At 43.7% G+C, this 26,160-nt stretch overlaps 1 protein-coding gene across 1 annotated transcript in view; it reads left to right on the top strand.

The window, feature by feature from the left end:
* Nucleotides 1-26,160, top strand: part of HHLA1 (HHLA1 neighbor of OC90) — a 51,271-nt gene that overhangs the window by 23,188 nt on the left and 1,923 nt on the right. The window contains exons 14-15 of the mRNA XM_067530368.1: nt 96-167; nt 23,606-23,762. Coding sequence (XP_067386469.1) covers nt 96-167; nt 23,606-23,762 — 229 coding nt within the window. The remainder of the gene's footprint in view (nt 1-95; nt 168-23,605; nt 23,763-26,160) is intronic.

Raw genomic sequence — 26,160 nt, 5'->3', positions numbered from 1 at the left:
CTATTTGGTCTACTGATCCTTCACTGAACCTGCCAGATGTTTCTATTAAAATGCCCAGGCATGTTATATCCTTTTTCTCCCTTCATTTATAACAGATCTACCTTCATCAGTGTCGTCTACCCGTGTATACAAGCCAGAAGTGTTACCACAATTGCATTCAGCGTCCAGTAAGTACCTGCTGTCCGTACAGCAAAAAATGGAAGTGCTGACAATATACTCTTGCTCAATTTTTCTCATGTGGAAAGGACATATGTGTTTAAATATGTGATGGTATGTCATATTTTGCTGTTACATATATGCACTCCCATATATAAAACGGGCCACTTTCACATTGGTGTCCAGTTTTGGGCCCCCACTACAAAAAGGATGTGGACAAGTTGGAGAGAGTCCAGCGGAGGGCAACAAAAATGATTAGGGGGCTGGAACACAGGACTTATGAGGAGAGGCTGAGGGAACTGGGCTTGTTTAGTCTGCAAAAGAAAGAATGAGGGAGGATTTGATAGTGGCCTTTAACTACCTGAAAGGGGGTTCCAGGGAGGATGGGGCTAGGCTGTTCTCGGTGGTGGTAGATGACAGAACAAGGAGCAACGGTCTCAAGTTGCAGGGCGGGAGGTCTAGGTTGGACATTAGGAAAAAGTTTTTCACTAGGAGGGTGGTGAAGCACTGGAATGGGTTACCTAAAGAGGTGGTGGAATCTCCATCTTTAGAGGTTTTTAAGCTGAGGCTTGACAAAGCCCTGGCTGGGATGATATAGCTGAGGTTAGTCCTGCTTTGAGCAGGGGGTTGGACTAGATGACCTCCTGAGGTCCCTTCCAACTCTAATATTCTATGATTCTATGGTTCATTTGTGAGTCATATAAGTCTAAAATACAAAACATGTTACTAGCACGGTATTTGCCTATGTTACCTGTATTGGTTTTAACGTTGGGGAGAATCTGAAAACTTCCTTATTCAAAAGAAAATAGCATGATTCAAATACTCTTATTAGTAAAAGTCAGTCCCTGTTTCTTTAAACACTGCATATAATCTACTGAACCTCAGTATGAGGCTAACCTCCTTCGCTGATGTAAATACCAACGCCTTAACAATATCCTGTAGAGGCTAGGTTTTCACAAGAGCTCAGCACATTAGGTGCAGGTTTGGTGTGTAGCTCTGGCCACAAGTGTCACAATGGATGCTGCTCACTTTGAAAATCTGGGCCCTGTTTAAATGCCTAGAAGAAGCTCTGTTGAAAAATCTGGTCCAAACTGTAGGTGCTGAATGGTGAAAATCTAGCCCTGAGCTCCATTGGAAATTAGCTCCAAGCTATCTAGTCCACAGTTTACAATTGGAAGGCATAGTGGCACAGAAGTAGACTCGAGATAAATCTCTATAGCAAGTTGAGTCAAAGCTTTAAACATGATTCCGGGAGCTCTGCTCCTAAACAATAGGCAGCCAGAAATACAGGACATCTGACAGAGGTTTGCCAGTGCTTATTATAGGAAAGAACTAAACATTTGTGCTCAAGGTATGGACAGGTCTAGCTATTATACTGTATACTTAAGATAGGCAGAAATACATGTCTAGTGTGATTGTTGAAGTGGAAAAGAAAAAGCAACTATGGCCACTTTCCATCCTATTTTAAGCATAATTCCCATTGGCTTCAATAAGAGGGTGGTGCGTGGATATGACTCAGAATAGTAACATTAAACTCATAATACACATAAAGACATAAGTCACTTAAGAAAACATCCCATTCCATTTCAAATAACCCACACTTCAAACCCCATCCTGTCTTCCTGTCACACAGCTATTTAGAAAGAAGTGTGTGGATCCAAACTTTCTCCAAGCTCAGGAGTGAGGCTTTATCCAGGGTTTTATCTGGTTTGTTTTAGTGCTAGCCCCAAGCTGAGAAATTCAGAGCTGAATCTGAGCTCTCTCAAAGTTCAGGGGCTGATTGGATCATGGGTTTTATTTCTGTCTCATTGCTGCATTTGCTGAAAATTATTCATAGAAGAAATACAGGAGATGAAAAGAAGGCCAAAGGAAATGTTATTTATAGTGTACAAAAAATAATTAACTCCACATCCTGAAGCTTCATGCCCTGTTGCAGTTCTTGTCCCTGTTGGTTCCACATTTAAGCCTCGATATGTAGAACTTGAGTCTCCTGGTTGTGGTGAGCTGTACGGAAGTTAAGGTAAACCAAACTCTAAAGACGGTTTCCCCAGTTGCAGTCAGTGACTGGTAAAACTCAAAGAGTTATTGAGGTTTGGGTTGGAAAGGCCTCAAGCACTTAAATACATCTTACCTTGATCCATGGAAGTATCTCCTTTGGTAGAAGACTGGAATTGGTGGTTTGGGGGTTTTAATCTTGAATTTTCACTTGCTATTAATTCCTTCACTAGTGGTTGCCTAGGCTGGAATGTGAATACCTCATTTTAAAATGGTATGTTTTAGGCTGAAATTTTTCAGAACCACTTAAGCCACTAATGGGAATTTGACATCCAAGTCCTACAGGCAGCTTTGAAAAACTGAGCCTTAACCTCTCTTTATTCGACTCATATAAGCTATCTTTTGAGAGAGGCCACTGAACTGAGTTCTCTAATGATACCTGTTTTTATAATGTGACTTTGAATCTGGAGCATCCCAGAGTGCCTTTTCAAAGGGCTCATTCAGCAACCTCTAGGGTGTTTAACAGTGCACAGCAGTGCTCCATAACAGTGGAGGACAGATTATGAAAAAGAAGAGCATGTGTGTCTGGAACAGTGGAAGGAATTTAATTAAGCAGCATGCAAATTCCCCAGTTGGAATCTAGCCAGGACCCCAGAGGTTCATTCAGAAAGAGCCATGGATATTTGATGCCCATGAACGTTCAAGACCTTGGTTCCACTGTTCATCTAAAAGCCGTGCAACATAGTGCCCCCAGACTGATGCTGGTACCTTTGGCTAGACAGTAATGCCAAGATATCTATTGAATCATCAGACCACGTACTACAGCACCTTCTTAGTCTCCTGACCAGCTGCTGAACCATCTCTGTTTAGCTTGGTGCAATATAAGTGTATCCTGGCACAAGGTGGAATGGCTGCAGATGTTTTGCTGGTGCTTGATAGATATTGAATGTTTTTTTTCATCTCCCGTTGGATTCACACCCATTTCCTGTCTAGTTGCAGTCAAATTCCCGAAAGGTGACTTCTCTTTTCTTTATTTGTACTCATTTAATTCTCATTCTCATTTCTGAGAATAGCCCATAATGACTGGCATGGACCTTTTCCCAATCAGGCAACACATCTCTCAGTCTGAAGACTCCCACCACAAAGCAAACATCCTCCTCTCCTCCCCACCTGTACCTCTGCTTCCCCTTGACAGCTGCCTACTTTCAATCCGCCTGCCCTATCCTGCTTCCTCTCTATGCCCAGTGTTGCACCCACCCCACTCTCCAGTTCCCCACTAGTCTTTCCCCCCGACCTTCTAGAATCCTAGTATTCCTCATGGTGACCTACCCTCTCATGCTGGTCCCCTTTACCCTGTGCTCACCCACAAGCAACCCTCTGTCATCCCTCCCAGCTGCTGTGGAGAACGGCTCCATTCCTCAGTTGCCATGGTCAAAAGCCAGGCATGATGGGCTGAGTGTACTTTCATTCCTCCCGCCTCCATGTTCAGATGTGAACTGTTTTTCCATGACATGCAATTCACTCATCACGTCTGCTAATGTGAGCTGGTTAGGGTGATGTAATGCAAATTTATCCCGTGTCTTTCATATTTCAAACCATTCAATGAGTCAGACTCTGATCTCTCCCTGTCATGGGTTTGCTCTGCTTTGGTGGATTGTGGGTTTTTTTGTCCTTCGGTTATAAGCTGCTCCTGAGAGAGGAGATTCGGTGGAGACTAATTCCTGTGATCAAAATGAAATGATTTCTGTGTTCCCACAGACAGGCCAAGCTGTCAGGCATAGTGGTAGGGTTTCTGTGCTGCGCCAGACCTTTTCTATCTGGAAGGGTGATGTTAACTTCCTACCACTTCTGGTCCTGAAGAGTTCAAGCAGACATTCCATGGCTCCTGATGATAAATGTAATTTTATTGTGTCGGAGAGCAAGGCAGTGGAAAGAACAACCAACCCAGCATTCAGAAGTGAAAGAAGTGGTGGGAATGGGGCATCAGGGAACCAGTACATTAAAACCCAAGGGTTTCTCAAAGCCACTTTCTGTAAATGGAATCCAAAGAGGCTTTTCGCAGGCAGGAGTCATTCCACATCTCACAGATGAGGCTCTCCAGCATCCATAAGCATTGACATAGTGGCTCAGGCCCATGGTCTATCTAGCTTATTTGGCCCTCATTACCATGGTAGTTGAGCACCTCGCAATCATTAATGTGTGTTTCCTCAGAACACCCCCATGCAGCAGGGTATGCTATTGTCTCATTTTACAGATGGGGTACCGAGGCCAGATGACTTGCCCCAGCTCACACGGAAAGTCTGTGGTGAAGCAGGGAATGGAACCTGGCTCTCGGAGGCCAGCACCTCAACCGCTGAACCTTCCTTTCTGACTAGCCCACTAGTCTGTCTCTGACAGTCACCAGCACTAGATGTTTCAAAGGAAATGGGAAGAAACCCCATTGTAGGCAGATGTGGGTAGTCTGCCCCCAGTCAAGATCTCATCCTAATCCCTAATAATTAGAGATTGGTTTGAACCCTGAAGCCTGTAGTTGAATATCCCTTTTAATTTCCCCCCCACATTAACTATTCTAACTCTGGGTTTTCTTGTTTCCCATATGAATGGCCATTCCCTCTTTGATTCTTGTGAAATCTTGGCTTCAGTGTCATCATGTGGCAATGAATTCTACCATTCATACATTGTCGAGAAAGTATTTCCTTTTATCGGTTTTGAATTTGTCACCTTTTGATTAATTGAATCTCCCCTTTTTGTTGTTGTGTTACGATAACAGGATCTACCTTCTCTAGACCATCATTATTTTATATACTTTCATAATGCACCTTCTGCAAATTTTGCTATTTTGCTGCTTAACCCATTCTCTAGATCATTAATGGATCTGGTTCCTAAGTCAAGTCTATCATCCTGGGCAATCCCTGGGCAGAAGCATGGCCAGACATAGACCTTCTGTACACACAGCTCTTACAGTAAGTAATTCATCTCAGTTAAGCCGGGCCACATTCCTCACATGGCTGCACTCTTTCACCTGTAGATAGCTCTGATGATTTCTCTGCTCACAAAGGATCTAATCCTGCTAGCATCAGAGAAGAACACCCATTGGCTTCATTGATTGATTGATGTTCATACATAACCAGAATCCCAGCTCCATAAAGCACACATTGAATTAGCCATAGACTTTGATTGCTTCAACGTATTATTATAAAACTGTAGTGTTGTTTAATATTAGGAGAGGGAATATTCATAAATCTTTGCACTTTAGATTTAGTCTGATACAAAACAGGACATGGGAATCTTTGTGGATCCTGTCTATTGTTTGGCATTCCTACTTTTTCACAGATGGAATGACTGCAAATAGACTAGGGACCACATCAAGATGGAATCTTTTTATCTCCATCTTGCAACTGAATTTGCTAGCATCGACCCTTTTGTCCATGCAGAGCCCCACTGAAGTCAGTGGGACTCTGTAGGGGTCTGCACCAGCGGATCCTGTTGCAGGAGTGAGCTCTTAATGCGTGTCAATAAGCTGGCCGTTGACTTTGTGGATATTGATCTATGATATCAATCTAGGAATTTAGGCTGCACTCCTCACCATCCCTGTGCTATTTGAATGCCTGTGCAGATGTGATAGGTCATATGTTGGCTTACTCGTGTGCTGTGTGCACATAGAAGGGAAGCCTGTCTCCTCATGCCCTGCCCCAGGCAAAGTCTGGTTTCAGTTCCAGCTCCTGTGCTCTCCTGAGTGCAGGGCTTGCTCTCTTCTGGCACCCCTTGGGGGTCAAGCCACTTCAAAGAGGGTAAGGGGGGGGGGTAATAAAGCAGTGGGATTATGTCTGATGACTTGTCGAAATTGTTGCTTCTGATCATGTTTTGATTTTCCATAGCGTCTCTAGGGTGTACAATGGGTTCTAGGTCTCAGAATTAGGCTGGATTTCTTGTAAAGTATTGTTAATACTCAATGAATAATAGTTTATTTGTTAAGCATTAACAAAGTGTTCGCTTATACAAGACACTAAAATAGTGACAGAGCCTGCCCCAGAGAGCTTCCAGGCTCAAAGACAGACATAGGGAAGACAAGATGCATTGCCAACCGCACAGAGGAGGGAGGGAATCTGTACAGGCACAGATTATTCCTTTACCACACTGAGTATCACTTCATTTTTCAAAATAGAGAATGCATCAGCTGCTGAACAAATCACACCAAATTAATGTTCTGCCACTACCTTTCGGAGACGTTACATTCACACTTCTCCTCTCACAATGCTAATGGATCAGACTAGAATCAAGGACACACTGCAAACTGTGCTGCAGGCACGGTAGCATTTGAGCAGAGTAGCATACATACTGTGGCTGCCAGTTAACATATGTATTGTCTGACCAACCTAAAGAAGGTATGAAACTAAAATTGTGCTGAGAGAAATGCTGTGCTTGAGGAGATGTGACAAGGATGCAGGGTTTCAGGAGTGTGACAAATATATTGCATCTATCTAAAGATACTTATCTGACCCTCCTAACCAGAATGTCTCACAATCTTTAATGTACTTATTCTCACAGCAACCCTATGACTTTAAAAAAGTATTACCTCATTTCACAGCTGGGAAACTGAGGCACAAAGTAGGCTAAGTGTCTTGCCTGATTTCACTCAGAGGTCTGTGGTGGAGCTGGAAAATGAAGCCAGCTTTCTTAGTACTAGGCCAGTGCCCTATCCACTAGACCACCCTTCCTACCGTATAGCCAGTATAATCCAATTATGTGCTCTAGGTTGTGTGGACAAGCTGCCATACAGTATAAGCCTGGTCTTGCTCACCTTGGCTTGCAGGGGTGAGGGAGCTCGCAGCACCGTGTAGGGAGAGCTATCTAGGATAGGTAGACCTCAGGTGTAGTGTGAGAGTCCTGTCAAGGGTCAAGTGCTTCCAGCACTTAAGCATTGCTGCTACTATGCCATCACTTCACAGTAGAGTTCCTGACTGCAGTTCTAGAATGGCATTTGCATGCTGTGGCTAAAGAGTTCTGACTGGTGTAAATATCATCGCTTCATTACCCGGGTGGGACAGGGATTATACTTGTAGTGAAATGGCCAGTGTTCTCACGAGTTACATGGACCAGAGACTAAAGAATAGACTATCAATATGCTGTTGTTGGAATATTAAAAGGCAGATTAGATTAGACTCTAGAAGGAAAAAAATAATGACTTTTCCTGCACCATGCAGGCCATCTGATTGCATGAGCCAAGAGACCATTTTTCTAGCTTTATCAGCAATGATATATTCATGGATTCATACACTGTAAGGCCAGAAGGAACCATTATGATCAGCTAACCTGATCTTCTGCATAACACCGGCAAAGAACCTCACACAGTAATTTCTGCATCAAGCCCATAACCTCCGTTTGAGCAATAGCGTATTGTGGAAGAACCCAAACTCAGGGGTCCTTACTTACAAGTCCGTTGCCTAGCAGATAGTCCAGAATAAGCCAAACAACAGATTAGCAAAGTCAAAATGTATTCTTTACATAAAGAAGGTGGTCCCTTCAATGTAAGGGGCGACAACTTAACATAAAATCCTAACAGCTTTTATAGCTTCACACAAACAAGTCTTTATACGACACAGTTTCCATGGTCATACATACTAAAAAAAACTACTTATCTAGGAATTTTCTTAGCTCAGTATTTTCAACTTTCCTTATCCAAGTTACAAGGTCTTTCTCTGCTTTCCATCCCTGCTGGTGTCTAGGTTCCATAACTATCGTGTTAACCCTTAACATTCTAAGATTTAAACTTCTTCTAGAAAGGCACTTTCAATCTCAGGCTTTTGCAGCCATTTCTATTGATCAATTCTGATAAGAAACAGAGACCCCATCTTCTTTTCCCTTACAGTATCTTTATAAAGACAGCCAGTTTTGATTTCAAGCCTTCAAATGACAGATAATCCACCACTTCAGTACCCAATGTGTTCCAAGATTTGATAACCTCACTTAAAATTTTGCATCTTAGTTCTACTCTGAATTTGTCTACTTTAGGCTTCCAGCCTCGGGATCTTTTTATACCTTGTTCTGCTAAATTAAGAGCTGTCTACAATACTTTATATACAGCATTCAAAAGTAAAGGTTTGAGGCAGAATTCCTGTATCCATCATTTGGGAAAGAGGAGGAGAAATGAGGTGAGTCAGTGGAAAACAAATCCAGTTAAACTTGAGAGGTTCTCTTGAAGTCAGAAGTACTTATGCAGACCCATGGATGTGTTTGAGCAAGTAGGAAATTTAATATGAATATTTCTGAGGTGCGGATAAATAGGTACCAATAATTCAGAATTAATACAGTTTCAAAGGAGGAGCAAGGGGATAAAGAGAGGGACACTTTGAGGAGGACTTTCCTATCAAGGTTTGTGATAGATTAATTGGAAGCATATGGAAAAATAAAACAATGTTTTGACATTGTCAAAAGGAAATCATAGTAGTTTGAAATGAGTTTCTAATACACCGGAATAAGACAAAACTTCCTGTGATACCTGCTTAGTCAAAATAGAGGAAGCAATATGAAAAATGGACAGCGTGGACTACAGTCATTTTTTAAGGAAAACACTGCTTCCTTGTGGCCCTTTTGTGCTAATGATGCTGCATGAGAGATGGAATTAGCGTGTTGCATTCGGTATGCAAATGTCTCCAAAGCAGCATGCTCACTGAAGGCGGAGAGGGTTTTATTTTAGCATCCTCTGAGTTCTTTATGCAGGGACTTGGAAACAAAACCTTGGTTCAGATTTCCTTGGCAGTCTAACAATGATTATTTCTGATTCAGGAAAGCTCTTGAGCATACCAACTCACACTATCTTCTGCCTGCTCGTTATTGATTCACAGCAAGCCATCACCTAAATGTGGGCGTGTGTCATGCAGCTGCTGCTGCAAACATCCAGTTTCCTGCAGTCAGGAACGATCACTCTTCTCGGGCGTGTTAACGCTAAGTACATTTTAGTATAATTTGGTTTTTGCCTGTATGGGAGTTTGGAGCCAGTTCTGTGCTCCCAGCCATTTTTTTGTCGCTTTTCCCCAATTGTTTGGTCGCTATACTTTGTGCTGGCACTTTTCTTACTTTAATACATTTTATTAAAGGTAATGTTTAAAAGTACAAACAATTCAGAGTTTTAACAAGTGCAAGGAAGACATAATCTGCAGTAACTTGGATACAGGGGTCGAGGGTTTGATTTGAAAAAGAAAGCGATCAATAATTGGAGCACATCACTTATTGCAGGGGTTACATATGATGTGGTTAATGGGGAGTAGATGTGTCCATGGTAATGGATTGTCCCTCATTGAGTCAGTGATGTGGTGTAGATAGTCCTTTAATCTATAAATTCTGTCGGTGGAGAGGAAGATCTTTCAGTCTTCCGGATGCCGATTCACGGTGGCGCTCCGGCTTACTCATCCTGGTACTGTCTGTGCCCGGTGATGTGTTCGATGTAAATATCTCTCGACCACCTGATGGTGTTGGACAGCATAAGGCGCCGCATCAGCAGGGCGTAGCGCCGACCGACACCGCGGGCCCACAGCACACACTCATTGCAGGGATCCCAAGCGCACAGGACTCCGACGATCAAGGCATGGGTCTGAACCTCGTAGCCCTTTGCTCTCAGGATGTCGGCCAGGGGAGTGTACTTCTCCTCTCCTTCCTGGTAATCTCCCGCCTGGTCTACACTGCCCCGTTAGGTTGACACGAGGCAGCTTAAATTGACCTAGCTCTGGATATGTCTTCACTGAAATTTGGCTCCTGATGATGTTAGTGCCCCACTATGCTAACTTAACACCACCTCCATGAGGGCCATTGAGTCAGGGTTGATGTACTCGATGCAGTGATACTGTAAACAGTGTGTTACTTGCTGTTACTGGCCTCCAGGAGCTGGCCCACAATGCCCCACACTGACCGCTCTTGTTACTCTCGTGAACTCTGCTGCCCAGGGGTCAGATAGACAGGAAGCCGTCCAGCCCCTTTAAAACCCCATAAGTTTTTTAAATTCCTTTTCCTGGTTGCCCACTTGGCGCGCATACCTAGCAGCTCTCCATTGTTGAGTTTAACTGCCCAGCTGACCATGCCGGCTACCTGCTGCAGACGTGCTGCTGCCTGGAGTACACAGGAGATACTGGATCTCCTGGGCCTGTGGGGAGAAGAGGTTGTCCAGGCGCAGCTCCAAACCAGCTGTATAAATGTGGACATCTTTGAGCAGATTGCTTGGGGCATGCAGGAGAAGGGCTACAACAAGGACCAGCAGCAGTGCCACATGAAAGCTCAGGATCTGCAGCAGGCGAACTGGAAGGCCAGGGAGGCCAACAGTTTATCTGGTTCTGAGCCGCAGACCTGCTGCTTTTACAACGAGCTGCGAGCCATCCACCACCACACCCAAGAGCACCGGGATACTTCCAAGAAGCCCAAGTCACAGGCCCCTGCCATGAACAGTAAGGAGGTGAACGAGGAAGAGAAAGAGGAGTATGGCGGACAGGCAACCAGGGGATCCAGCTACACAGCAAACCAGGACATGTTTTTGTCTCTACTGCAGTCCAGACAGTCCTGACAGTTTAACACGGGGGAGCCTGATGCAGAGGAAGGAGTCTCTGGTAAGTACGCAGTTTGCTTTGAAATTACAGGGATGGCCCCTCAAAGTAGCAGGGTGCCTCTGTTGATTTACTGTTTTTTTACTTGTGCTAGAAGAAGTAGTAGAACTACCAAGCGAGGGAGAGTTCCTATCTGCTTTTCATTCCCCTCTAAAGTTAGGCAGAGGGGGCCCATGCAGAGCTGTTTGTTTATGTGCACCAGGATGTCCCGTGAATCCTCCATAAAGATCTTGATGACATTTTCATGGAGGGACTCGGCCATCCTTTGCCAAAGGTTTCTGGGGAGGACTGCCTTTTTTTGCCACCGTGGTAGGACACTTTCCCGTGCCACTCAGCAATAACTTCAACAGGCACCATTGCAATACACAAGCTGGCACCTGCTGTGCTCTCCCTGCCTCTGTTACCCTCAGGAGTGAGATCAGCTATAATTACCACTGCCTGTACAACTATTCTCATACCTGTGAGCTAGTCCCCCCTTGTTTTCCCATCCCCCTCCGAGGGTCATACTCATCGTGGCGGGTGCTGTGACTGCTGCCGTGCTGTATCAATCCCAAGGAGAAGTGAGAATGTAGGCTTACAACTTTTGAGGATCAAGGGGAGTGAGTTCAGTATCCTAAGGTCCAAATTCCATTGTGAATGCACAGACAGTGTTTCCTCTGTGTGTTGTATCTACAGCTGCTGCCAGTGTGGCCTTCAGGGTTTCCCCCTCTACACCCGTGGAACGCCTGAGCCAGAGAAGGAGGAGAAAGAAGAGGACTCCGAGTGACATGTTCCAGGAGATCCTGCAAGCCTGTGCTGCTTCAGAGAACGAGACCAGGGTCTGGAGGATCACCCTTGCAGATAACCTGGAGAAGGAACAGGAGAGAAAATGAATCAGGACATAATGTGGCTACTCAGGAAGCAAATAGAGATGCTGCAGACTCTGGTAGACCTGAAGGTTTAATCCCAGGATTGCTTCCCTCTGCTGTCCACTGAGAACTCAATGACAAGGCCTCCCTACACCCTCCCCCTGCCCCCCACAACATTCCACATGGCATCAGGGGTCACTGCACTACCTCTTCCACTCCACCCTGGGGACCATTAAAGACAATCACAGTTTCACATACGCTGACCTGTGAAAGCCACGATTGGTGTATGTGTACTGAAATGGACAGGAATGGTCTTTCCTTTTCATAAATTCACGTTCCCTTAATTTATTAAGTTTTAAATGCTTTTTTTAATTGTTTTGTTCATGTTACTGAATAAAATTCTATTTTTGGATCTTTGTCAGTTCACAAAATATGCTGTCTGGTGCTGAGCACGTCTGACATGCACCAATTTCCTATTACTTTGTTTATTTATACTAGAACTATACCATCATTCACAAATAATATTAATAGGCAAGGTTATATTCCTGCACACACAGCAATCACTGCAAGATTCATATCAGTCTGCAAAAGAGCAAGGCCATGTGAACACACTACAGCAATGCACACTACTCTGGCTCACTATTCAAATGTTCTTCCAAAGCCTCTCTGAGCTGCGTAGCTCCACGCTGAGCTCTTCTAACAGCCCTTGTATCTAGCTGTTCAAATTCAGCCGACAACTGCTCCACCTCTGGCCTTCACCCCAGCAGAAACTTTTCCCTCTGCTTCACAGTTGTTATGCAGGACACAGCAGGCAGCTATACCATTGGGATATTTTTCTCACTGAGGCCGAATCTCATAAGAAAACAATGCCTTCAAATGACCAAAGGCACATTGAACTGCCATTCTGCACCTGCTGAGCCTGTAGTTGAAGTGCTTCTTGATGCTGTCCAGGTGTCCAGTGTATGGCTTCGTGAGCCAGGGGAGGAAGGAGCAGGGTGGGTCCCCCAGGATCACTGTTGGGATTTTCATCTTCCCAGTGGTAATCCGCCGGTCAGGAAAGAAAAGTCCCTGCTTGCAGTTTTCTGCACATTCCTATGTTCTTAAAGATGGGAGCATCGTGCACCTTCCCTGACCAGGGAAAGTGTTGGCCCCTTAGAGAATGAGGGAGGCGACCTAGTGACAGAGGATGTGGAGAAAGCTGAGGTACTCAATGCCTTTTTTGCCTCTGTCTTCACAGACAAGGTCAGCTCCCAGACTACTGCACTGGGCAGCACAGAATGGGAAGGAGGCGAACATCCCGCAGTGCTGAAGGAACAGGTCCAAGACTATTTAGAAAGATTGGACATACACAAGTCCATGGGGCCAGATGCAATGCACCCAAGGGTGCTGAGGGAGTTGGCTGATGTGATTTCAGAGCCATTGGTTGTTATCTTTGAAAACTCGTGGCAATCGGGGGAGGTCCTTGATGACTGGAAAAAAGCAAATATAGTGCCCATCTTCAAGAAAGGGAGGAAAGAGGATCCAGGGAACTACAGACCGGTCAGCCTCACTTCAATCCTTGGAAAAATCATGGAGCAGCTCCTTAAGAAATCCATTTTAAGGCATTGGAAGAGAGGAAGGTGATCAGGAACAGTCAACACGGATTCACCAAGGGAAAGTCATGCCTGACCAACCTGATTGCTTTCTATGATGAGGTGACTGGCTCTGTGGATGTAGGGAAGGCGGTGGATGTGATATACCTTGACTTTAGCAAAGCTTTTGATATTGTCTCTCACAGTATTCTTATCAGCATGTTAAAGAAGTATGGGTTGGATGAATGGACTATAAAGTGGATAGAGAACTGGCTAGAGCATAGGGCTCAACGAGCAGTGATCAGTGGCTCCATGTCTAGCTGGCAACCGGTCACAAGCAGAGTTCCCCAGGGGTCGGTCCTGGGGCCGGTTTTGTTCAACATCTTCATTAATGATCTGGAGGATGGGGTAGATTGCACCCTCAGCAAGTTTGCGGATGACACTAAGATGGGGAGAGTGGTAGATACCCTGGAAGGTAGGGATAGGATACAGAAGGACCTAAACAAACTGGAGGATTGGGCCAAAATAAATCTCATGAGGTTCAACAAAGAAAAGTGCAGAGTCCTCCACTTAGGAAGGAAGAATCCCATGCATAGCTATAGACTGGGGACCGACAAGCTAGGCAGCACTTCTGCAGAAAAGGACCTGGGGGTAACAGTGGATAAAAATCTGGATATGAGTCAGCAGTGTGCCCTGGTTGTCAAGAAGACTAATAACATATTGGGCTGCATTAAGAGGGGCATTGCCAGCAGATCGCGGGAAGTGATTATTCCCCTCTATTCGGCATTGGTGAGGCCGCATTTAGAATATTGTGTCCAGTTTTGGGCCCCCCACTACAAAAAGGATGTGGAGAAGTTGGAGAGAGTCCAGCGGAGGGCAACAAAAATGATTAGGGGGCTGGAGCACAGGACTTATGAGGACAGGCTGAGGGAACTAGACTTGTTTAGTCTGCAAAAGAGAAGAATGAGGGAGGATTTGATAGCAGCCTTTAACTACCTGAAAGGGGGTTCCAGGGAGGATGGGGCAAGCCTGTTCTCGGTGGTGGCAAATGACAGAACAAGGAGCAACGGTCTCAAGTTACAGGTGGGGAGGTCTAGGTTGGACATTAGGAAAAAGTTTTTCGCTAGGAGGGTGGTGAAGCACTGGAATGGGTTACCTAGGGTGGTGGTGGAATCTCCATCCTTAGAGGTTTTTAAGCTGAGGCTTGACGAAGCCCTGGTTGGGATGATATAGCTGAGGTTAGTCCTGCTTTGAGCAGGGGGTTGGACTAGATGACCTCCTGAGGTCCCTTCCAACTCTAATATTCTATGATTCTATGTTGATAAAGCGTTGCCAGTGATCCACCAGCACTTGCATAACCATAGAAAAGTAGCCCTTTCTGTTGATGTACTTTGTGGCAAGATGGTCTGCTGCTTAAATAGGGATATGCGTGCCATCTATCACCCCACCGCAGTTCGAAAAGCCCACTGTTGCAAAACCATTCACTGTGTCCTGCACATTGTCACAGTCCTGCATAGGAAGAGTCAATTAATGGCCCTGTAGACTTGTATGACAACGGCCCCTGTGGTGGATTTCCCAACTCCAAATTGAATCCTGACTGACCGGTAGCAAACCGGCATTTCAAGTTTCCACAGTGCATTTGCCACGCGCTCCTCAACTGTTGGTGTCATGCTCTTTTTGGTGTCCCTGCTCTGGAGGGCTGGGGTGAGCTCGGCACACAGGTCCAGGAATGTGGTCTTGTGCATCTGAAAGTTCTGCAGCCACTGCTCATCATCCCAAACCTGCATTACGATGCAATCCCACTACTCGGTGATTGTTTTTGGGGCTCAAAACTGGTGCTTCACCGTCTCCAGCTGCTCCGTGAACACCGGCAACAACCTTGAATTGTTCCTTTCCATGTCCCACAGCAATCTGCCCTCCAAGGAAGTGTCTCATTCCCCACACCTCCTCTTGACTCTCTGCAAATACTGCAGGCTCATGCGCCCTGTACTTGCAACACTCATGACAATGGTGCAGAGCTGTGCAGGCTCCATGTTTGTCAGAAATGGTGGCTCGCGAGGGACGCGCCAGTTTGAGGGGATTTTGAAAAGAAGGTGTAAAATATTATGGGCTGCAGGTAAAATAATGGGATGGAGAATACTGCATCGTGTGACGTTGACCCCATGCTCCCCATCACCTCTGCGTGACTTGATTCGGCTCTGAAATGAGGCATTGCAAAAAACTTCCCAAAACACCCTGTGTTGGATGGTGGCGAGTTGCACAGTGGGATATCTGCCCATAGTGCACTGCACACTGCATCGATACAAGTGCTCCTGCTGACACACGTGGCATCGTGTGCACACGCACCAGCGATGTAATAACTGGGGCACTGGCTGTATGCTGATGTAACTTAGGTCAACGTAATTTTGTAGCATAAACAGGGCCTCCGAGTAGTAACATTTCTTTATAAATTCAAAGCATCAGCACTTGAACTCGAGCTAGATGATGTGCTTGTCTTAAATAGGTGTCATTTTCACCTGTGAATAATGCATTTTTATAGCTTGAAATTGATAATGTCAGCCATGAAAAGCAATAGAGCTGGATTGGTAGAAGTAATGAGGCATAAAAATCTCAAATGACGGACAACCTGTAACAAAACAGGCAGTGAGAAGGGGAAAGGAGAGCAAGCCAGCATGGGACTTTGGGAATTCTTGACCAGGCATTTCTACTGGAACTTACTTGCAAAGAGGAGACTGATAAATACCAGATGCTAGGAAGAGGTACTGAATTTAGAAGGCTTCCAAATCCCAGGCAATGATGGTAGGTAGCTACTTATTTTGTCCTTTATCTCTGCTGTTTTTCTTCTGCTTAAATATATGTAGCCATTCCAAGAGAAGAATATATCTTATTCCCCATAGCACTTATTGGTTGTCACTGGAAATTAAGGTTTAACATAACCAATGGGTTTATTTTTGGTTTCTTTGTATCCTAGAGGGTGAGAAATGAAGAATTTGTGAAGACGTAGACACGCATACCTGAACGGTGCGCAGAGGACTATGCTGCAGTAGTTCTTTATTGTCAGAAAATGATTCTGCACAGAGATGTTTTTGCTTGTGGTGTTTCTTATTGTAAACTCTGTGTTGTTTGGTTCAGATCATCTTGGTATTGGCATTAAATAAATGCAACTGGAGTGAAAATTGGATTAGCAGTCCAGTGATTGGACTAGCAGTGCTCAGAGTTCAGAGAACCAGCCTCTGATCTCAGTTATGCCAGTGTAAAAATCCCACTGACGCTTAAGACTGGAAACTGCTCCTCTCCGTGAAGGAAGTTATGGTTATCTCTAGGACCTCAGAATAGGAGGCAGGCTAGATGTCCCTTTGGCAACAGCTAGACATAAAGACGTTCTAGCTAGCTAGCTAGCTACTTACCATGGCCTCCTATGAGTTTTTGTAAAGATCAGCTGTGCTCTGGAGACTTTTAACTGAAGTCTCAAGGGAAGGCAGCCCTCATTCCAATAATGCATCTGAGTAATGTTGCAAATACTGTAATAAATCAGAATGGGGGGAAATTCCTTTTCCAGACCTGTGTTTTGATCTGATGGTTGATCAGGCTATCTTCTAATCAAGATAAACAGAGGATCAGATGGTGCACCACCTTTGGACCTCATCCAAAGCATGCACCATTCTCAGTGACACCAGCACCCCTCAGGATCAGACGCTTTGTTTGTAATTAGTCGGGGCTGGATTTATGTCTAAGGATATACAGTGTGTGGATCAGAGGCATAGCCAGAACTGATTTTTTGGCAGGGAACTCTGGTTAACATGGGTGGACACAAGCCTTGTGTCACAGGAGAAACAGAGACTGATAAAAACACGGGATGAATTGCTGAAAATCGGATTGGGTGGGCCTGCTTTCCAAGTTGGTGGGCTATGACCCACCCAGGCCCACCTGTAGCTATGCCACTGGTATGAATGGCAGCGTATCTCCAGTCCACCTGGTCCTGGCACCTCCTAGGTAGGTGCCAGGCACTTTGTGCTGTGCACCGTTTGGCGCTGGGTTTCATCACAGTAGAGGCATATGGGCAGCCTGCGCCACTGTGCACTTCTGAGGACCCAATAGAAGACTCAGACCTTCAGTACAAAACTGACATCACCCCCAGGATGGAGTAATTCGTGTGTCTCACGTCTGGGGAAGCCGCGTCCCAGGAATGCCTGCCTCCCTTCAGACAAAATTGTGTTCTCTGACTTTATGACATAATGCTGTGAAATGGCAGTCAGAAGAAGAAGGACTGCTTTGTAACCGGTGATGGTAAGATCTCTCACACAGTGAGTGCCACACAAATGGCATGAACGCAGTGGCAGTATTTTTTAAATGAACAGAGTACTATTCCAGAAATTGACTTTTAGCCACACGCCAGCAGGAGGCAGGCTTGCTTGACACTTCCTCCTGAGGAACCAAACCCATCAGTCTCATTTGAAAACCACACTACTATGTGAATATTACAAGAAGAAAGAACAATTTAAACTGCAATGTCAACATTATTAAATACTATTGTTACATTTCCGCTTAGTGAGCTGAGCTGCCCTACGCAGGCAAAGAAATCACCAAAGCAGAGAGAGTTTTCCACTGAGATCTTAATGCTAAATGATTAAAACCACTGTTCCCACCTACCTATATCTTGTCTCACAGCATTCTTGTATGCACAAAACCAGGGGTTAGATCTGGGGACTGAAAATCTATGGCTCCTGAGTTCTCATTGCAGTTCTGGCACTGACTCATTGCATAAGCTTTCTGCAGGAAATACTGACATTTCCACATTCAATTTCATTAAGAACAGAAAGTTAAATTTTCTCACAGAGCAGACATTCCAGTTTGGAAACCGACACGTTTCATTTTGATAATGTCAAAACATTATCATAGCAAACTAAATATATATATAATATTAACGTAATTATAATATGAAAATCGATATGAAAAGAAATGAAGCGAGAATGTCAAAACGGAACATTTCACCATTATGAAAATGGAACGAGAAAGTTAAAACAATTAGTTTCAATTTTTTCCCATTGAACATCTCATCAGAATCAACATGTTCCCACAAAACATTTTGATTTTGACGGAACTGTATTTGCTAATAGAAAACTGTTCCATCAAAAGTTTTTCGACCCATTCTAGCCTTGGGAAAATCACAAGCTCTGTGAAAGAGGAACAGTACTTGCACACCTTAGCAGAGTGCTTGGAAAGCCTCATCAGAAAGGGGCTATATATGTAATGCATATGTGTATATCTATCTCTCTATATTCATTACAAGGTAAGTTTAACACCCATTTCAGTATACAGTCTAAGTCTAAAATTCAGACCCAATGTGGTATCATTAAACACTGTTTATTAGAACAAGAAACCAGTAATTTTCAATTGATATTAAATGGGAAATCGGTACATATCAAATGATAGCAAATAGACAAGTCCGCACTGTATTGCTGTAAAACTGTTGTGGGGCAGAGTAACACTTGAAGTGGCGTTTCAACTAAATGAACTGATATTTAAATGTTCCTGCCTGTATGAGCTAGAGAGTGTGATATCTGAAACGTTGTGTCCCTGGACTCTTGGTTTATAGATGTTTGCTAGCTGTCAGGCATGTCTGGGAGTTTTGAGATGCAGGGATGGTCCATTTTTACTGCCAGCTCCAAAAGGGGCAGACGTTGCTTTGTAGTGATCTCTTTCAGGCTGACAGCAACTACATTTTCCTCATGCCCCTGGATGCCATTTTATATTAAACTTCATTTCAGCACTAGATAACTCAGGCATATTTCAACAGAGCTTCATTAATCCAAGTGTAGGCAGAATAACCTCTCCTATCGTATAACATAAGATTGCAGACACTGTAAAGAATGTGAGGTATTTGGATCCAAAAATGCAATTACTCTGTTCAAAGGGATTATAGCCTGTGTGGAAGGAAGCTTATGTAAATGTAAAGCTAGATCCTTATCCCAAGCGTAAAGCCAGAGCTACTCGATTGAAGCCAGTTGATTTCAACAGTGTCACTGCACCCACACCATGCATTCCATCTGTTCCACAACTTGGAGTATCGCCCTCTGCGAATGCCCCCAAAAATCATTCTTGAGGGGTGGGGGGCAGGGTATGGCTTCCCATGGAATAGTCGCTTGGTTCTGCCTTTAAACCCTGCAGATGCCACAGGAATCAGGAGCCTCCATGTTGCCCCTCAAGTCTCCCACCATCTCCTCCCCATTCTTTGGTAGTTTTGCTACTAGTCTTGCCTGGCCAAAGCTGGGCCTGGGACTCCCTGTTTCTGTTATTTTCATAGGAGGGAGGGGCTCCATGTGAAATGTAGTACAACTCAGGACTGCATTATGTTTTCTCCCTAATTTCTGTGGGGTTGGTAGGAGAGGGGAAGGGACAGTATTGTCCTGGGCAAGCCCCAGTCTCCCAACCTAGGTCTGGTCTAGAGCCCCTCCACAAGAATTCTGACTCCTTCCTGGAAAGTCTTCTGCAGGGTTCCAGGAAGAGGAAATGATGCCATAGAGCTGCCCTTCTCTGTCCATGTGGGTCAAAGGAGATCAATGCATAGAGGATCTGGCAGGAATAATCTAGGCCCATAATGTAGATGATATTTCCCAGTTCCATAAGGCTGCATCACAAGAGTAGGGGGCACAAAAATACTTCCCCTTGTCACAAAAATATTTAAAAATTTAAATGGCAGAGCACAAAACAATTATCCTGCTAGCCAATTTTTAAAGCTTGCATTTTTCTCAACAATTCTATTCATTCTTTGCTGACCTCTAGCTACCATATCTAGTGAAGTTAGTTCAGTGTAAAGGCATGACGACAATCAATAGAAAAAACATGCAGGGCATTTAATGGCAAAAGGCGGAGCAGCTTGTCTTTCACTACTTTGAAAAAAACAAAAAGAAAATGAACATTTTTTTGCTTTTCAAAACTGAAAAACAAATTTCACAACCTGACAATGAAGATGGTTTTCCTCCTTTCTCACCTTTTTCCCCCCCATTTCCTTTCTCCTTTATTCTTTTTTGCCAGTGAAAAAAATGGAAAAAAGGGAGAGAAAGGAGGGAAAAACTGAAAACCAATTTTTGTTTTCATTTCTTCCATTAAAAAAAAAATCAGAAAATTTTTAAAAATTGAAGGAAATGTTCATTTTTTTAAAAGAAGCCATAAATCATAAAAAAAAGTTTTAAACAGAAAAATGTTGATCAGATTTAATAAATATACCTATATTCCATGCAAAAAACAAAACAAAACAAACAAAAACTAGCCTTAATGCAGCCCTGTGAGTGAGCCATCAAGCACTTAACACTGTGATGTAGTGATGTAGACTGGAATTGTTTCAGTGTTCTGTACTGCAATATGCGGAAACAGCAACTCGTCTTACAGTGAACTGTCCTCATATAGTGATGTTGACCTGTGTGGAGAAGCCTTCTCTCTACAGGCTTTGTCTACAGTGCAAGCTGGGGGAGAAAGGGGAGAGTCTCCCACTCATGTGTGCATACTTGCTCTAGTTCTCATCAAGCTAGCACGAGTATAAATAGCAGGATAGCCACGGAAAACTAAAACTGCTGAGTATGTATGTGCCTCCACTGCTGCTACCAGCACCACTGCAGCTGCACTGCTATTTGTCCGTGTGCTAGTTTGATGGGTGCTAACATCAGTATATGGTTCATGGGCAGGGGACTCACAGCCCTAGCTTGCAGTGTGGCTGTAGCCTTTGATGACTCCACTGTACACTCATGAACTGAGGATTCTTTTCTCATTTAGGTTGGCGTGAATTGGGGGGAGATTCACAGCTGGTGTAAAGTACACTAACTATGGATGTACCCCCAGCACGTGTGCTGGTAAAGTCAATAGAGTTACACTGGTGTGAATCAGAGAATCAGGGTGACACTAGATAAAAGTGAAGAACACATTTAGATAGTGCTGTAAATTGTGCTTAAAAGTGATTTTAATGAACCTGGAAGGATAAAATGTGCCATTCTGTTGTGCTGGAATTTCCTTTGTTATTGGTTTAAAGCTAACAGACTGTTTTTATTAATGTATGGAATATTTGCTGGGGATTTTCATGTCATGAGTGCTGAATATCACACGTGATAACTTCTACCCATTTCATACAAAACATGAGATCGCAAGTGGAATTACTGTAATGAGAGAAAGTCTTCTACTAAAACCATCAGAAGACACCCACTTGGATCAGGAGCCTTTAAACAAACAAACAATGAACACCTGTAAACCCCATTTTTAGAACAAGAGAAAAGAATGAAATCCATCAAAATACCATTTACTTATGGCCAGTGCATCATGATAAAAGGCGCATAAGCCATGCAGGATGGGAACCAGGACTGTAAGCAGAGATTGTGCCTACTGTAAGAACTCAACCTTTTCTAGACACCTGCTAAATAAGGAAACATTCACCTCATAATGGATGACCTTAACATTTGGCAATCAAATGATTGGTCCTATGCGACAGGTACGTGAACTCATAGTTTATTTATCCCAAAGTCAACCCTCTCTTCCAAGTTCCTGTTCCTTGTAGGATACAAGTTATAATCCTTTGTCAGTTCACCCTGCAAACCACCTCCTCATGGCTAAATCCTGTTGTGCCTCGTGAATTATTTAATTTGCAGGATGTTCTCTGTGTTTATCGAACAAAGTCAATACAAAAAGTTTGAAAAAACAAAATGTTCACTTAAAATTCCTGTTTGGAGTGGGGAGTATCTGTTGTTACTAAAACACAGGTGAAATATCGGCCTGGCTTACCCCGTGCAGTGCCTTCGAATGTAAATGTAACCTAGCTAGCGCTGGTGCTCTTCAGGAAGAGTAGAAGAGGCACAGTCTGCAAAGCTCACATTCACTGTCTGGTTAGTAAAGTCACAGGGTGCACAGAACAGGGATGTGCGGGGGAGGGGGAGGCTGCCAAGATGCGTTTGTTAACATTTGGCAATCAAATTAAAGGGAAGTTTGGCGCCATTTTCCTGCCTTTGGAGGCATTCATTGTGTCTCTGGGTATTGTGAAATCATCCCTAGCAGAGAATAAAGCTTCGCCTCTGGGGCTTGTGAAAATAATTTCGACAAGCAATTTTTTTCCTTTTTAAATGGGTTTTCTGGATAAGATACCCCCGGAGCCAGCGATAATATTTTCTCCTACACATGCTTAAAGTCTGTGTTACACAATCAATAACTTCAGTCGAGCGTTCAGAGCATGAAACAAACATTTCCAGCCAATGCACTTAACATAACCTTGTATAGCCTTTTCCCTTCTTCATTGTGAGAAAGTGTTTTTATTTAAACAGAGAAGCAAGTGAAAAACCACTTTCTGTAAACATATATAGGGTTTATCAAAGCCCAATGGGGACATTTTTGTGAAAACCTCTTGCTAATATAACTGCCAGTGCAACACAATCCAGATCTTATCAAACGGGTGTTGCATTTGCTCATTAGCATATAAATCAAACAAAGAAACAAATGTAACAGCAATGCTTACTCAGTAATATTTCAGCTAATGTCACAGCTGCTCTCCAGTTCTTAAACAGATACATAAAAAGAGGTGCAGAAAAGTGAGAGGCTGCCATCTCTGCACTCCAGGATATTTCAGTCTAAGGGACAAAAATGTGGACCAGGTAGATCATCACACATTTATAGGAGGAGGTATGGTATCACAACTGCACTGAGAAGCCTCAGTGATTCTAGAGATTGTCATTAGACCTTAATCCCATTGGCCTGGGAATCCATGTAGCTAGAACATACAGTGCAGATGATCAAATGGCATATAAATGAAAATGGAAACAAAATTACTCTAAAGTCTTTGGGTCAAAAGTTTCAGCCTAGCCTGCACCAGATACCATTTAGTCCATATATTCATCTAAACAGCCAATGCCACCCACGACTAAGGTATTTAGACTGAGATTTTCAAAGCTGCTTAAGGGAACTGGATGTCCAATTCCCATTAGCATGAGTAAGAACGAGGTGTCCAAATCCTGTAGAAATTTCTGCGTTAGGTGGGCAGTGACCTTCTGAATGTCTGGGTGCAAAACTGTAGGTCAGGAGCCTTTGGATCCACTATAAAGTGGAACCTGGATATAGAAAATTCATTTATAATGAACTGGAATAAAATTCTCACGCCTTTTAGTGACTCGCAATTTACAAAACTGCAGTTCCACATTCTGAACTTCCATTTATAAATGATACTCTGTAAAAAACTACATAAGAACTCTATAAGATTACTCCTTAGAGTTGCACTAAATAGGTGTTTGAATGGAGACCATCCTATTTTAAAACTCGATCTCATTCAAAGGTCTCCCAAATTGTGTACTGTTTTCCCGTTTTTTTTTTTTTGGTCTCACACAGTCTTGTTTTTTTATGACATTTAGCCCAATGAACTTGTCAATCAGCATCTTTCCCAAGTGCTCAGACTAGTTCAGAGTTATGTTTCTTCTAGGATGTCCACAGGCAACCCTTAAAGAGCCACCTCTGCACTCCCCTCCGGTTACCTTTATGGTTCAAAAGATCAATCCTTGCGTGATGGAGCTGTGTAAATTTTTTCAGCAGTGTCTTTGTGTTAATCGAAGAAGAAATTCAAGAAAAGACGCCATGAGGTAAATCTAGTCTTCTTATACCTTCTTGGGGTGGGCTGTGTTGCTTGCTCAAAGGACAGTTCACAACAGTTAGTTTTGAAAGTCTGCAAGTCTGGCCCGACAGGACCATACAATCAAGCATTCAGAGAGGACGCATTTCAGGGACGCATCATCCCCACCCTCTTGTGACTGGGGTTTATGTGGGGGACAAAAGGGAGTCTGAGAAGAGGGCGTGAACCTTAGCTTCATTCAGTGAGTCATTTGGGGAAAAATGCTGTGTTCACACAGGCCTGGAAGGACTCATTGCCTGGAAGGACTATTTAGTGACCCGGGACAAAATTATTTTGGCAGGTTGGTTTTGTGGCCAGATTCCCAGCTTGGCACAGCATTCTAGGAAGGGGGCAAGGCCAGCTGTCCAATCCTCTGCTTCTGAAGCTGGTTCCACCTCCCCCCAGCTCTGCTGAGAAATGGAGAAAGCACAACAGTGATGGATTTGAGGGGACAGGATCTTCCCTCAGACCTAAAATAGGAGATTGGGGGAGGCAGGACTCCTGGGCTCTGTTCTGCCACTGAGCTGCTGAGTGACCTTGGGCAAGTTGGGAGTAAAGCCCAGGAGTGGATGATAACCTAATGGTGTGCCTCAGTTTCCCCATCAGTAAAATGGAGGTGTTAATACTTACCTGCCTCACAGAGGGAATTGTGAAAAAATCCTCTGGCTGGATGCCACTGCATGTATCCCACACATTACCACCACTGAGACTCAAACCAGGATTCCCAAAGTTCGTAGGTGGGAGTAGCTCCAAAATCATCACAAAGAAACCTTCCTATGACTGAACCAGCAGGAGCCTGTGGTGGCAGTTGAAAGTCAACTGGAAAAATGTGCCTTTCCCATTGCTCTCCAGCTCGCCCTGAGATGGCCTCAGTCTGCTACTTACACTGAAGTGTATTACAAGAGAGACGGATGCTCTTTCTCTTTTGTAAATTGGAGCAGAGGAGTGTTTTGTAGCTCTCTAATGCTCTAAAAACTCAGTACCACCTGCTCATAAATTCAGTTGAAAATATTGCTGAAGAAGCCATCCAACACTGCTCACGTCCTTTTGAGTTGACCAGTCTAGGAGATTGTTTCCTGCAAAACTTGATAACTTGATTATAGAAATGGAAAAAATAGGAGGAGCGCTTACATGCTTCCAAGATAAAAAGTCAAATTTGAGCCTTGCTGTTAGAAAGCAAAATCCTGCTGAAGTCAGTGGAATTATACTAGCATTGAAAGTAAACAGTAGAGCTGGTTGAGATTTTTTTCCATTAAATATTTTTTTGGAGTTTTCATTTTTTTCAAAAGCTTTCTTGGAATTTTTTGAGATTTTTTCAGAAAAAAACCATTCAAATTTAGACAAAAAAATCTTTTTTGGACACTTTTTGAAAAAAAAAAACCCATTTAGGCAAAAAAAAAAAAAAGCCAGTTTCAGTTACAAAAATGATTCTGGAAAATTTTCAAACGTCTTTATTAACCAGCAATGCAAGTGCAGCGTAGTCTGACCGAGGCTCAATGACAAAAGCAGATCTACAGAGTTCCTTGTGTTCTTGGGCTGATGTTAACTCCAACCATTCACCAAAAATCAATGAGCATCGTGGTCCTGATATGATGGGTATACACTTGAGGCATTCACTTAGATCAGGCTGTTACGTAAAGTGCGAGGTCATCTGAAATCCTAGTTACAGACCTGATGCTGAACTGGCACTGAAGTACATATTTAATATGCTTCTCACCAGCAGGGGGTTCTCCCTATTAATTTTTTAAAAATTGAGGTGTAAAAGGAACAAAAATAGCTGGTTTATTTGCAATAGAAATCTCCTGTTGGGAAAGGAAAAGTGCTGCTTAGGTTGATTCCGGAAAACCATCGCTTTGAAAAGTCAAAGCATTCCTTGAATATGGATTTTGAGATCTTGAACTAATCATTCCCCTTCCGCTCTTTTTTATACACTGTGCCTCTTTCCTTGCTCCCTTTCTAGGCTTAGAATAGCCGTTGAGCCTTCCCATTATCTGCACTAGATTGTCTTCCCTTATTCCAAGAGGGCTTTGAACTCTGCATGTAGCTGGATAACCCAGGACAATCAACCATTTTTAGACTCCTAACTGGATGTCAGGTTGGGTGGTGGGAAGGGAAAGAGGCGTAATTTTCCCCCTAACTTTTAAATATTATTAGTGATGAGCTTGTTAAAAATCAGATACCTGAGTGCCGGACTGGGGGAGCTGTCTCGCATCAGTGGCAGAGCCACTTGAACTTACACCAAAACACAGAGTCAGACTGATGGATCTGAGAGAGCAATTGAGAGAGGACAATACGTTCTGTGTCGGAAGGAGTTTTTGTCTGGTTTCCTGCTTCCATACGGCCCTCAAGACTTCTAGGTGTAGCAGGCC

Source organism: Emydura macquarii, unplaced genomic scaffold (genome assembly GCF_026122565.2).
Source record: "Emydura macquarii macquarii isolate MOO-44397 ecotype Brisbane River unplaced genomic scaffold, CSIRO-AGI_Emac_v2 contig_369, whole genome shotgun sequence".
NCBI lineage: Eukaryota > Metazoa > Chordata > Testudines > Chelidae > Emydura > Emydura macquarii.
This window is presented reverse-complemented; position numbering and strand designations above follow the sequence as displayed.